Source organism: Macadamia integrifolia, chromosome 10, assembly GCF_013358625.1.
Source record: "Macadamia integrifolia cultivar HAES 741 chromosome 10, SCU_Mint_v3, whole genome shotgun sequence".
Lineage (NCBI taxonomy): Eukaryota > Viridiplantae > Streptophyta > Magnoliopsida > Proteales > Proteaceae > Macadamia > Macadamia integrifolia.
Window position 1 is genome coordinate 27258165 of NC_056566.1, and position 13761 is coordinate 27271925.

The following is a 13761-nucleotide window of genomic DNA, read 5'->3' on the forward strand; positions in this document are numbered from 1 at the left end:
AGCAGTGTTCTTCTACCTTTTTTATTTTAATGGAACTATTCAATTTTAAATAAATTAAGTTCTCTTCAAAATCCCCAAACTATGGACCCAACGAAGTGAAATAATGGAAAGGGATGCCCTACAAAATAAGTGTGGTTTTGTTTTATTCTTTACCAACGGTTTGTTAAGGTGTCATCCACAAGGACACCCCAAAAATGTTGTCTTTTATTTACAAAATCACATGGGCTCATGGCTGGGCCTACAATGCTGTTCTGTTCATTTCTGTGAAGTACTCTCTACTTGCAAATTGTTTGATATTCTCGTCCAACCTACAGTAAAGGTCTTTGGTCCAAGCCTATAAATATATATTTGGCATTTCAATCTCCGACCACACCCTATGTTATAAGACCCTCTTTATTTTGGTTTTTTTCATATCCTTTTGTTTTTTTCTCAATAATTTACATTGTTGACCAGAAAAATAAAAATTTACATTTAAATTCAACATGTGTAGATTGTTAAATGGAGTATGACATTCCAAAACTAAACCATATTAGAATTTTTTATAAAAAAAAAAATAAATAAATTATATTAGAATTTGGGGGCAGTGGTAGACCCGTCCGTAACTAACACATCGATTAAAACCTGAGATCGGCCCATTCAATTTCTAAATGTGTCAGGTTCAAGCACCAACTTGTTAATAAATCAAGTGTTCCAGTTGCAAGGTAGTGATCCGACAAATGCTCGACCAGTTATTATGATTAACTGGTAATCAACCATTTATAGCTCAATTGTAACATATTTATGACCATTTAAGGACACTCTATAACCCAATGAGTCAAACAATTGATTTAAAACTTGATTACCTTGAGTCAGATTATGGGTTAATAATCAACTTACCGAATATAAACAAATATGTAAAAATTTTGCTGGGTCTTAAGTTGATGGAGATCATTGAGCGTGAACAAAACTAACCAAACCCAACCAATTTATTACTGCCCCAGCTAACATTATGACCTATGAGTGAAGAGATTCTCTCTTCTTTATTGGTGAGAGATAATTATTCGGCTCAATTTAATGAAGCAGGTGGAGGTTTCATTTGTGAATCAGATTGTTTGCCACAGTTTGGCCTCTCAAAGATTCATACAAAATATTGGTACTGGTCTTGGCTGATACCAATATAGATTCGTTAATATGGCCATATCAGACGGTTCTACCCTCATGTTTAGAGTAAAATCACCTTTTAAAAACATTTCATAAGGGTGGAATAGTCTTTTTATTCTGTGAAACGAAAACAAAAAGTGGCGGGGGAGTGAATGATGGTGTCTATCTGGATTGTTGTCCCCGACTAATTTGGGGGTCCGGATGTATATTCCATCGCGATCCAACGTTGTAGCTCTCCCCACACAATGGGGACCACAGTACGGTGGTGGTGATATGACAAAAAAAATTCAAAAGAGGGGGTTGTTGGTGTCCAATCACTCGATGGGGTAGTCGTTAATTTAGCAACTTTGAAGCATCTTTCTTTCTTTCTTTCATTTCCTACTTCTTTTCGATGGTCAATGGAATGAAGCAGGGGCCCCACTGCCCCGGGCTCCACACCTTACAACTTGGTTTCCACCTTAATCGTCACCAGCAGTGGTGAAATACGGATTGTATTATGACTAGGCTTATGAATACACACATTTGCTCAAGAAAAGAGAAGGGGAAGAGAGACCACCTTCTTGCCTTGATGTGTTGTAATTTTTTCATAATAACTATTAATTAATGGGGAAATTTTGCTATCTAATTGCTACCCCTTACGTGGATATATAGGGGTAGTGAAAGAACTACCATACTACCTCCTGGTTGGATGCATGTGTGATTCAATTAATTGGTCTCTAAACTAATACAAGGGTCATAAACTTGGTATGAGTCGTAAGCTTAGACGTCCTGAGTTCGACTCCCAACACACCTTGGACCATTCACACAGGGGTATTTAGTGCTCTTTACTGTTTTTAGTGAAAGTTGAATGGTTTTCATTCAACTCTGGTATGACCCGATCCATGTGGTTGTGGGGTTAGTATGGGCCCGTGGAACTAGTCAGGCCCAAGGCCTGGATACCCATTGTTAACAAAAAAAACTAATACAAGGGTCATGTGACCAGGTAGCAATCCTCAACCCTTAATTACTGGATCAAGTTTTTCTTTCATCCCAAGTAATGTAGGCTACTTTGTAGGTTGGAATTTTTTTTTTTTTTTTTGTGTAAAATAATCTAAAAGTTGGATGATATTATGGCATTTCATACTTTGAACAATAAGAAAAAGTAGATGAGATAAAATAATGGATCACAATGTGATAATTGGATGACCATTCCAAGAGTCTCATCAAAGTAGCAAGACATGGATGAAGAAAGTTTTGCTAGGAAGCATCGTTTGGCCTCGTGGTGGTTTTTAGTATAGGAGAGTGCTAACCTAAGGCACTATTTGATAACGTTTCTGTTGTTTCTATGTCTAGAAACATCAGAAACAACATAGAAACAACAGAAACAATTTTTCACTTTTTCAGAAATAAAAATGGATTTTTTGGTATTTGATAAACCTGTTTCTCGAAATATTTTTTGCAGACATAATGTCACTAAAAAACCCAATAATATTATTGGATGCCCAAAAGGGAGAGAGAATTCGGTTGTCTCTTTTTAGGTTTAAATAGTTGAAAGATTTATCAGGCACACCAATTTTTTTTTTTCTCTCAAATTCGTTTCTAGAATTTGTTTCATCAAAGTTGTTTATAGAATTATAAATATACATAAATTTTGATTTACGTTTCTAGAAACGGATTAAACGGAACAACTTTATTAAACGTTTTTTAAGTTGTTTTTTATTTCTGAGAACAAAAAAATACAAAAACAATAGAAACGGAATGCTGGCAAATGGTGCCTAAGTCCATGAAGAAGTCTCTTATTCGACTCCTCACCCTGTCAGAAGGGTACATCGCATTATTTCCACCCATCCTCCACACCCATTCCCTAGCTATCTTTCCTTGTATTGGTACTCCAACCCTTAGTGGCCTATGGCCTATGGGTCAGGCCCTCGATAGAATCTGACCAAAAAAGATAAAAAGAAATTCTTACCATGTTGATGGATGGAAACTTTTGCCCTAGTTAATTGCATTTTTCTCTTTTGCTTTATGTGTGTTTATGTATCAAAAAGCCAAAATGACCTTTGCCGCTTTGTGCTGCCTTCCAAGAGGGGCTTTCTGAATGGCCCATTTATTTCATTGTGCTAACTAAAGGACCTGAAAAGTGGGTCGTGGAAATATATGGTCTATACCCTACAACAAATACTTACACATTTTAGAAGGATATAAATGACATTCAGAAAAAGGAAAATGAGTATCATCAATATCCAAGAAAGAGAAAGAGAAAGTGAAAGTTGATTCAAATTTGGATTAAAAAAACCAGGCTTATAGATAATCAACACTATTGGTCGACCCACATTTGCCCAATCTTGGCTACCGAGTTAGCTTGGGCCCACTGAATAACCTGAATCGCCTGATGATGTTTCAAAAGGTCTCTCTGCAAACAAAGTTGATCGCCCAAATATTTTCTTTCCTTTTGCTCGCTTTTCCCCCCGATTGCTCCAATTTTCTCCCCCTCTTTCTTTTCTTCTCTTGGGTGGGGGGTTTCAAGTGTCTGCAAAGGTTTGGGAGATCGTTTGGTCCGAAGGAAGAAAGTGGTGGTGGGAGGCAACAATAGAAAGAGAGAGAGAGGGTTGCCATCTTCTACGTATGTTCCCTTCCAATTTCATGAAAATGCGTCTTTTTCACTCTGAAAACACCAATCTCTGCAGAGTTTGAGAGGCACTGAAGTGGTAAGAGTGGTAGGTCAGGTGCATCGGTGTGTCATTGATTACTGAAAGAGAGAAGGTTCGGGCATCATCAATCATATCTACTTCTTGAGAAAGACTAATCACATCTAATTGTGTATTGGACAGAGAGCAATCCATAAACACTTGCGTATTAGAGATAAAAGTGAGACCAAATGATCACTTACATCAAGATTTAGTTGGGTGTGTGGGCGGTTTAACAGGTTGGAAATAGGAAATGTCGTTTATGGCATGGATTTAGTTCCCGGTATCAGTAATGGTGATGGTATATGAATTAGCTGTCTATTGATTCCACATTCAATTATATCGGTCTGGCATCAGTCACGACCAATACTACAACACATATACCATCACACACCTGAATATGACAGGTTTGAACTCACAACCTTGTTCTTTAGGAGTCAGTTCTTCAAGTCAAAGCTACCCCAACTAAGGGTAAACAATTATTGGTATATCACTCCGCTGCCATGAATTAAATTGATGTACCAAACTCTTGCGCAATCGTCTTTAACCAGATAGTCAACATCTGTAACCCAACTTTTAATGAATAGGACCGCAATAGTATCACAATTGAAAAAATAAATTATCCCCCACAAGAGGAGAGAGAAAGAGAGAATCCAAAAGCGGGAACAAATGGTTATTGCTTTATTGGTGTCTGCCATGTTTCTATGTGTATCAATTTATGTGTGGGACATGGTTTTAAGAATGGAGAATTGAATTAGTGAATCCGCTGATTTAGACCGTCCCATTATTCAGCCTTGGAATAATCTAAAAAAAAAAGGAAAAAATTAATATCTTTTTTTAATAAATTTAGAATAGAACATATATGTGATTACATCATATTAGATCAATAAACTCAACTATCTCTATCATCAACATCAACACCAACACAGTTTTTGATACGGAATATGCTGAATTGAAATCGTATAAATTGATTCTTTATCATTTTCTTCATAGGAATAGCTGGATCAGACCGATTCCATAATCAATCCCCTTAGATCGTATCAATTCGGCATACAAATTTCGGATTGAAATCTACACACATGACATATTGGATCCAGGTTCCAGTATTTTTTTTTTTGGTGAAATCCAGATTCCGGTATTTAAAACCTAGGTTATGGAGACGTGTAGTATGGGAAAAGTGCCTCTCATTCTCATAATAATTCCATGATTTCATCCCCAATATATGCTTGACGTGAGAATAAGTTAAAAATTATTTAAGATCCTGAAAAAGATCATTCTCCCACGGACAGAATAAATAAGGATTTCATTATAAAACGAAAGCAACAAGCAAGCACCGAATGCCCTCTTCCCCAAGTGCAATGTCCGTCTTCAAATACACACTTTTTTTTTTTCTTTATTGACAAGAGAGAGAGAGATCTGTCGGTGCCACGCGGCTTTACCATATGTTTCTTCACTAACGATCCTTATCAGTCCGATGTGGAATCAAAAAGTTCAATTTTTGAGAGGACATTTTGTATTTCATAGGGTGGAAGTAAAAACATTCTCTGCAACGAATAGTACGATGCGATGCGGCCGAAATAATCTCAGGGTGTCCCTAAATGCTCTCGATCATTTGATATTCATTATATCGTTATATTTCTTATAAAAAATAATTACTTGAGGACGAATTGTCATTCATTAACTCTAATAAATCTTAATCCTAATTTCCATATAGGGATTGATCAAAAACTTGAGATGGTAACAATTGACACCGATCTGAAGATTTAATCTTTTTTTCTTAAATAATTAATTTTACCATTTTACACTTATACCTTACCAATGGGGGGAATTGATTTGATCTAATTTTTAAAATTATGATCCATATTAGTTAGAATTTGGCTCGATTAGAATCCAAAATGGTAGATTCAGATAATCTGGACCTTTCAATTTTACCAATTGGGCCCTACCTGGTTCATGGTTTTTTTATGTATTAGTATTGATTCAACTGTATCAATTGTATCATATCAATATCGGTTGAGACCGATCATGATACCTGACTCATCTAGATTTGGGTATTATATTGGTATAAAGAGTCAAATTGTCAAAAAAAAAAAAAAAAAAACCAATTTTTTATGAAGAATAGGGGTAATATTGACCGACCAAGATTAATATAGCGTATTCAAATCGTGTCAGTATCAGTCGAGACCAATATCGATACCGATGCCAATAACTAAATAGTTGACCCGGTCAATATCATGTTGATCAAAACCATATTTCCATTAAATCAACGGTCATTACAATTGGATTGATTATGTTCAAATGTGGTTTCCACGAGAAGCTCCAATCAATTCTAAATCTATTTCCCAAACGGACTTAGATCTGTTAATTGCGTTCCAAGTTCCAACAAATAGAGCTTTTTCTAGCTTTTCCCCAAGTAAACCAAACAGCTTTTATGTTAATTGTCCAAACTACCCCTCCACTACAATTTTCCCAACGGCTCTAACGAAGTAGTGGAAGTTGTCTGCTTCCTATAGCCAAACAAAACAGTTAATTTATAGGAAATTTAGCGGAGAATCCGGAGGGAGGTCAACTTGGTCATTTTGAAACCGCCATCGATGACTTCCACGCTAAATAAGCTGAGAAATAAAACAAAAGTAAGACCAAGTGGGTCCCATCCAATGAAAAAAAGGCCATAAAAGCAGACTCATAATGCCACGTATAATTCCTGTCCATTTGAGTCATGGCCCACAAAAGAGAAAAAATTAAATAAAAATACGGTAACGTCACAAACCACAATCAAACCATAAATAGAAATGGAAAACGAAATGCATTTCTTGCTGACGTCAGCGGAGCATCCAGATCTTACCGCCGAAGGAAGCTTTCGTCCTCACTCCTCACCGATTCTATCACTCATCAGTGAACATTTCATTCCACACAACAGTGTAGCAAATCATTTTGGTTGCAACTCAGAGCCTCAGAGTCTCAAATCCAGAGAGGAACAGAGTAAGATTGTTTGGTGAGATCATTTACTGTGTGCTTGAAAGTAAGAGCAGAAGAAGATCTAGAATCATAAATGAAGGAATAGATTGAATCAAAAACAGAGAACCATGAGAGGTCCTCTTCTCATTCTTATCATGCTATTGTCATTGGTCCTATCTTCTGATGTATCAAGAGGAAACCCAGGAATCTACAGTCCTGTTGATGGTGATGGTAACCGGAGAATTCTGCATCAGCCGTTGTTTCCAGTGGATACGACACCACCTCCACCGGTGGATGAGACCCCTCCGCCAAGTCCGGTTTTCCCAGGCCCAGACGAGCCGTTCTTCCCTGAAGTCCCCACAGGAACAGGGCAAAGCCCCTTACAAACCCAGACTACTCCTCCAGCTCCTTCTGCCAATGTCTCTTCCTCGGTAGCTCCAGCGACGGCGGCTCAGCCCAGTAGCCCGACCAAGAAAGTCGCAATTGCAATCTCCGTGGGGATTGTGACAATGGGTATGCTCTCAGCATTTGCCTTCTTCTTGTACCGACACCGGATGAGACACCCACCTGAATCTCAGAAGCTCGTTGGTGGTGGTGGTGGTGAGAACAACTCTCAGCGATTCTCGCAGGAACCAACAGGGCCTAACTCTGACTTGCTCTATCTGGGAACAATGGAGCCTTCGGATCGAAGAGGGGGCAGCGCAGGCGCTGGCGAGGAGGCAAATGGGGTAGTTGATTCCCCTTACCAGAAGCTCAGCCCCATCCGAATGTCAGAGCTTCACCGTCCGAGCCCTGAACTTCGGCCCTTACCGCCACTGAGCAGGGCTCCAACACTCAGAACGTCTCCCCCTACTCCTCCTCCTCCTCCTCCTCCTCCAGCCATGTCGTCTGACGAGGAAACATTCTACTACACACCTCAGGGTTCAACGGCTGGGAATGGCCATGGTAGTATTACTGAGAGCCCTTGGGTAACTGCCCCGCGTCAGGTTTGGCCAAAGATCAGTTCCCATGTGAGCTCTGCTACCAAAAGTCCAAGCTTTGGTACTAGTTCTACTTCTTCTACTTCTACGCCTCACTCTCGAAGGTCTTCTCCCAAATCGCGTCTTTCTATTTCTTCTTCTCCCGACCTGAAGCGTCCCATTGCGTCATCAATATCAATGCCACCACCACCGCCGCCTCCTCCTCCTCCTCCTCCCCCTCCCCCTCCTCCACCGCCGCCACCACCACCACCACCATCACAACAGCTACGAGCTCAAAATAATCAGCCCAAAACACCATCACCTCTCAAGGGCATTAGGAAAGTTCCATCACCCCTTTCCCTGTCACCAAATTTGATTCATTCTCCGGCAATAAATGATCCATCCCCACAAGCATCTAAGACTCCGGTCCCACCTCCACCACCCCCAGCAATGTCAGTGAAAATACTGCCTTCAGAAATATATGCCCAGGTGACGCCGGTTCGTCCATCGCCGAAACCCCAACCTCAGATATCTAGCCCAAAGGTCACCACCACATCGATCGAGAAACCGGCATCAATTGCAGAGATCACTCAGTTTAGTGGCAGTTCTTCCGAGCGACTCAATGGGGGAGGAGGCGATACGGATGGATCCAACAAGCCCAAGTTGAAGCCCTTGCATTGGGATAAAGTACGGGCAACTTCAGATCGAGCCATGGTGTGGGATCAGCTGAAATCAAGCTCATTTCAGTAAGCAAAACTAAACTAAAATTGATTAGATGACCACACTATATCTGTTCTTGAAAATCTTTTCACTGGTTTGCAGCTTAAATGAGGATATGATAGAGAGTCTTTTTGGATGCAATAATACGAATACGATTCATAAAGAAGCAACCAGAAAATCAGTTCTCCCTCCCGTGGAACGAGAGAACAGAGTACTGGACCCTAAGAAGTCACAGAACATTGCTATACTTTTAAGAGCATTAAACGTAACACGAGATGAAGTGTCCGAAGCACTTCTAGATGGTAAGCTTTTTTGTGTTCTTTCGCAATTGTTTCATTCTATTTTTATCACAAAAGGAAATGTCAGGCGGTGTGGAACAGGGGAAAAAAGACATTTTTCTTTACCAGTTCTTGGTGATTTGTTTGAACTTGAGGTAGAACTTAAAAATATTAATTTGATTAAAGTGTGCAGATCTTGTGAAAATTGACAATTTAATGTACTTTCTAACTGAATAACAAGCCCCATTGCCCTCTATTGCCATCGACGAGGAACCAGGTGGTCGCAATGATGCAACCAGGCCAAGTCCTGCTGCACAACTTGAACAGTTGACTTGTCAGCCTGCCAAACTTGCAAGCTAGCATTTTACTGGCCAGGTCCACCAAGATGATTGACACTAGTTCCCAATTCACAAGGCTCACTAGATTTGTAAGACTAATCATGATATTGGAGAGATTTCTCGTATTTAAGATTTAACGGAGGTTGAACTAAGAAAGCTAGAATCATATGGAAGATTGAAGCGAGGTTGTAGACTATGTTTCCCCTTTACCTCCAGTCCTGTTCACGATTGAATGAGATCAATCTTTGAAATTGCCACATGACAGAATTTTCATACTGGATGATGAAGCATTTTGCTCAGTGCAGCCCAAAATGCTCAAAATACCTTTTCCATTTGATTAGGTTCTACCTCTATGCAGGGAAAAACCTCAACCTGCCTGAGAGATTAATGTGTGAAACTAATCCATATTTGTACACCAGCACTTAAAAAATTTATTAGTGATTTGTGTGCCTATTCGATCTAACTAGACTGCAGCCTTTTAAAGTTTGCACTGTTGAAGTGTGAATTGATAGATAGTATTGGCAGAAAAAGACAAGTTCAGCTACGCAAAGCAAGGAAACGAGCACGTTATATGCGATCAAACTACCTCATTGTCAAATTAATGTTCTCTCATTCCAGCTCAGTCTGCTTTTTGTATGTCAGGGGCTTAGATGTTCGTTGTCATTTCTGAGGCCTTGGTTGCTTAATGATTAAATCAAGCTGCCTTCCACTGGTGGTCATTACAATATAGAAGATATGGTTAATGTCAATTTACAAGAATTGTTGTAGTATGTTGGTGGTAAATGCCAATGGCAGTTGATATCAGCAATCAGCTAATATGGATTGGTGCATTGCAACATGACAGCTTTTGCAAACAACATTATTTGCAACCTTGATAATTTAAATAGCTGATTCAGTTTGAAAAGTAACAAGAACATTGTTAAAAGTGAATAAACTGAACAAATGCTATGTTACTATTTTTGCCTTCACATGTTGCCATTTAACAAGGGATCCTCTATTTTCCCTGACATGCACTGCATGTGACAGGTAATCCTGAAGCTTTGGGTGCTGAGCTTTTGGAATCTCTGGTGAAGATGGCTCCGACCAAAGAAGAAGAACTAAAGCTAAGAGACTATAGTGGTGACATATCAAAACTAGGCTCTGCAGAGCGATTTCTGAAGGCAGTGCTTGATATACCATTTGCCTTTAAAAGAGTTGATGCAATGTTATACAGGGCCAATTTTGAGACAGAGGTGAAATACCTGAGGAAGTCTTATGAAACACTAGAGGTAACATTGATGAAAACTTTCAATCTGTTTCTGCAAGCTACAATTTTCTCGATAATGAGGTGCATTGTGTTACACAGCCCCATATATGCCTTACACAGTTGCATGTGTCTAGCTGTATTCAAACTATGGAAAATGTGCAAGAAGAAATTGATGTAACTGAGATATTTGGTGTTTACATGTGCACTTTTTGAAATAATTGTTTTCTTTTATACGACTTGAGTCAATTTTGGCCAAAACCACTGAGGCTCCATCTGGTTACTCGTAAAGCTACATGAAGGGACGTGAAGTTCATTAAAAAAGAAAAAGAAAATGGGAACTTTTGCAACCATGATTGTCTAACTTAAGTTCTGAACAAATATGGTAATTAAAATTTTTCAAGTAGATTCTTTAGCCTTATCATATTTTCCTATTTAAATCCAAATAATTTGGCTGAAAAGTGAAAAATGATATTTCATGTCCGAGTTTGTTACAGAGTCATTGTTTGTAATGATTAGAAATGTTTCTAATTTCTTTTTCTTATATTTCATTTCCCTTCACTTCACTTTACTTCTAACCAGAGAGAGAGCCAAAAATAACTTGATTTTCCCTGTCAAGACTTAATATTTCAGTGGTTTCAGCTGAAATTTGACATATGACTAAATGTCCCTTGATATCTCTCTCATGAAATCATCTCATTATCTGTTACATTTTCCAGGCAGCATGTGAAGAGTTGAAGAATAGTCGGCTATTCCTCAAACTCCTACAAGCTGTACTCAGAACGGGGAACAGAATGAATGTTGGCACCAACCGTGGTGATGCAAGAGCTTTCAAGCTCGATTCACTCTTAAAACTAGTAGATGTCAAAGGAACTGATGGGAAGACAACTTTGCTCCATTTTGTGGTCCAAGAGATTATTAGATCTGAGGGTACAGATTCTGATCCTCCACTTGAGAATCTTCCTGACAAAACACATCCAAAAGTGGCGGAGGATTTCAAGAAGCAAGGATTGCAGGTCGTCGCCGGACTGGGAAGAGAACTTGAGAATGTCAAAAAAGCGGCAGGAATGGACTCAGATGTTTTAAGCAGTTATTTATCAAAACTTGAAATGGGGCTCGATAAAGTCAGGTTGGTTCTACAATACGAGAAGTCAAATACACAGGGAAAGTTCTTTGAGGCCATGACGTGGTTTCTTAATGATGCTGAAGAGGAGATCCTTAGGGTCAAGGCTGATGAAAGAAAATCTCTATGCCTTGTAAAAGAGGTCACAGAATATTTTCATGGAGATGCAGCAAAGGAGGAGGCCCATCCTTTCAGAATCTTTGTAATTGTAAGAGATTTCCTCTCAGTGTTGGATCAGGTATGCAAGGAAGTGGGGAAAATACATGAAAGAACAATTGTGGGTTCTTCCAGATCCTTCCGAATGTCTGCAAATGTTTCATTGCCAGTCCTTAACAGATTTAATGCAAGACAGGAGCATGGAAGTTCAGATGACGAAAGCTTATCTCCATAAGATTATGTGGAGATGGTGCACCTCTATTTCTTTGGAATCCAGCCATTGTTTAATAGCTAATGGTCCACACCTATTATATGTTATTAGGAGCTAGCTATTATTTTCTTTGATCAATCTACTTTTGGCTTCCCCATAAAAGAAAGAGTCCTCCATATTTTCATGGAGATGCAGTGGAGGAGGATATGATTCTTTTGAGTTCTTTATAATTTTCAGGGATTTTCTCTTGATATTGGGTTGGGTATGCTAGACAGAGCTAAGATGCAGGAGTGAATGATGGCGGATTCTATTAGATCCATCCACAGATATGCAAGATTCAATAGAAGACAGGTTGGAAGTTCATATGAGAATAATTCTAGCATGGAGTTGTTGCACTTGAATTTCATCAGAAGTTATGCAATTAAGTGATATTCCACTGTACCAAAGACCATGGGCATTTGTTTTCTGGGGAATCCAAAGGAATAGCTCTGATGGGAATTTGAACTGTTTGAGATCACCTTTCCAGATGGAAGATATAGACTCTCAACTCAAAAGGATTGCTTCCAGAAAGAGTAAAGAAAAGGAATTGAGAAATGCAAAGGTGCTGATAAGAAGTGAAGGTTGGAAAGGTCATGAGCAATAAAAACACCTCAAGGTTTTTGATACCTCAAACCTCAAGTTCATGGGGAACATCTGAGAAGAATAAATCATACATTGTAGGTGAATGGTTCTGTAATATATCGATCCACACATCATACTCCAAATTTTTCATAGTTCAAATAATCTTCCAATACTGTAATCTTTTGACCCAAACTTCTGTAAGGAAACAAAATTCTCTTTTAGGGTAATCTCTTTTGATATTAATTCATAATTAGTAACTGCTGCCTACACATTTTGGTGATGTCTTTCTGAGTTAATAAGAGATTGTTAGTCCTTGGGCTCTTCAGGCTACGTCTCAGCAACAGTTCTTCGACTTCTGTTTATGCCAAGGTGGGATTTTAGCCCGCGTCGTATCCCCAAGACATTCATTTTAAAGCATCTGCATTTGTTTTGCTTTATTTTTTTATTCTTGAATGGCAACAGTACTATGACTCGAAGAATAAGCTTAAGTTTTTCCATCATTCTTGCATTTTTAGCTTTTTTGTCTCAAAATTGTGTCAAGTATGAAACAGGAGGCAGCAACTGCTAGATCTAGAAAACCCAACAGCTAGTGGCAACAAACCAGAGGATTAGGGGAGAACCCAATTAGAATCCCCCCATACATTAATGAGACAAGCAAGCAAATGTGAGTTTGGATCTTGCTTCTAGATTCCAGTCCTCAGCTCCTAATCAAGTGTTTCAGGATGTGAACAGTGATCACCGCAAGCAACGTAGGTATTGAACATGGGAGGTAATTTTCTCAATCTGTGAACAGAATGGAGTTCTTTTCCTTGTTAGGTGAGTGTCTCCACGAAACCATTTTACTTAAATCAAGCTTTTTGGGCTGATTATGCAGGAAGGATAAGAGGATGCAACTAACCGCCACAGCCCTGTTAAGAGCTTGACACAGAACCCAGACCCATTGCCTTTCTTCATATTGAGTTACATGAACCTCTTTCCTTACTCCAGAATCTGTCAGTAACATATTGATCCAATCTAAGATTGTTTGGCGAGTTTCATTGGGTATCCCCGACTCAAATTACTTCTAGAAAAGCGAGGTAATGAAACTAGGAAAGCAAAACCTAAGAACCTTGCCTTGCTAATGATATTAGTGAAATTTCTTTTAGAGCTTTACTCTTTCTGGGTTTAGAATCTGGAAGCTAGACACTTCCTGGCAACAACTTTATTGATGCTTCCAGTTCTCCCAATGCTTCATAAGGCTGGAAAGAAACTATCAAAGCCTGATAAACTAGGAGCATTGGACTCCATTTCTACAAGATTTTTAGTCCTAAATCTCAAATCCAGTTGCTAGTAACCAGGCTCTCTAAAG

The 13761-nt window shown here is 39.0% G+C and overlaps 1 protein-coding gene across 1 annotated transcript; it reads left to right on the forward strand.

Annotated features, from left to right (window-relative positions):
• The first annotated feature begins 6545 nt into the window (after nt 1–6545).
• Nucleotides 6546–12634, forward strand: LOC122091989 (formin-like protein 6). Its single transcript, XM_042662263.1, has 4 exons — nt 6546–8469; nt 8546–8745; nt 10086–10327; nt 11022–12634. The coding sequence occupies exons 1-4, from the start codon at nt 6893–6895 to the stop codon at nt 11814–11816; spliced, it is 2814 nt and encodes a 937-aa protein (XP_042518197.1). The 5' UTR covers nt 6546–6892; the 3' UTR covers nt 11817–12634.
• The last annotated feature ends 1127 nt before the right edge of the window (nt 12635–13761 follow it).

What these genes read in the sequence shown, in the direction of transcription:
- LOC122091989 (XM_042662263.1), top strand. Translation starts at nt 6,893, where the DNA reads ATGAGAGGTCCTCTTCTCATTCTTATCATGCTATTGTCATTGGTCCTA. An exon ending in CTGAAATCAAGCTCATTTCA is followed by an intron (nt 8,470 to 8,545) that starts GTAAGCAAAACT and finishes ACTGGTTTGCAG; the next exon opens with CTTAAATGAGGATATGATAG. An exon ending in GTCCGAAGCACTTCTAGATG is followed by an intron (nt 8,746 to 10,085) that starts GTAAGCTTTTTT and finishes TGCATGTGACAG; the next exon opens with GTAATCCTGAAGCTTTGGGT.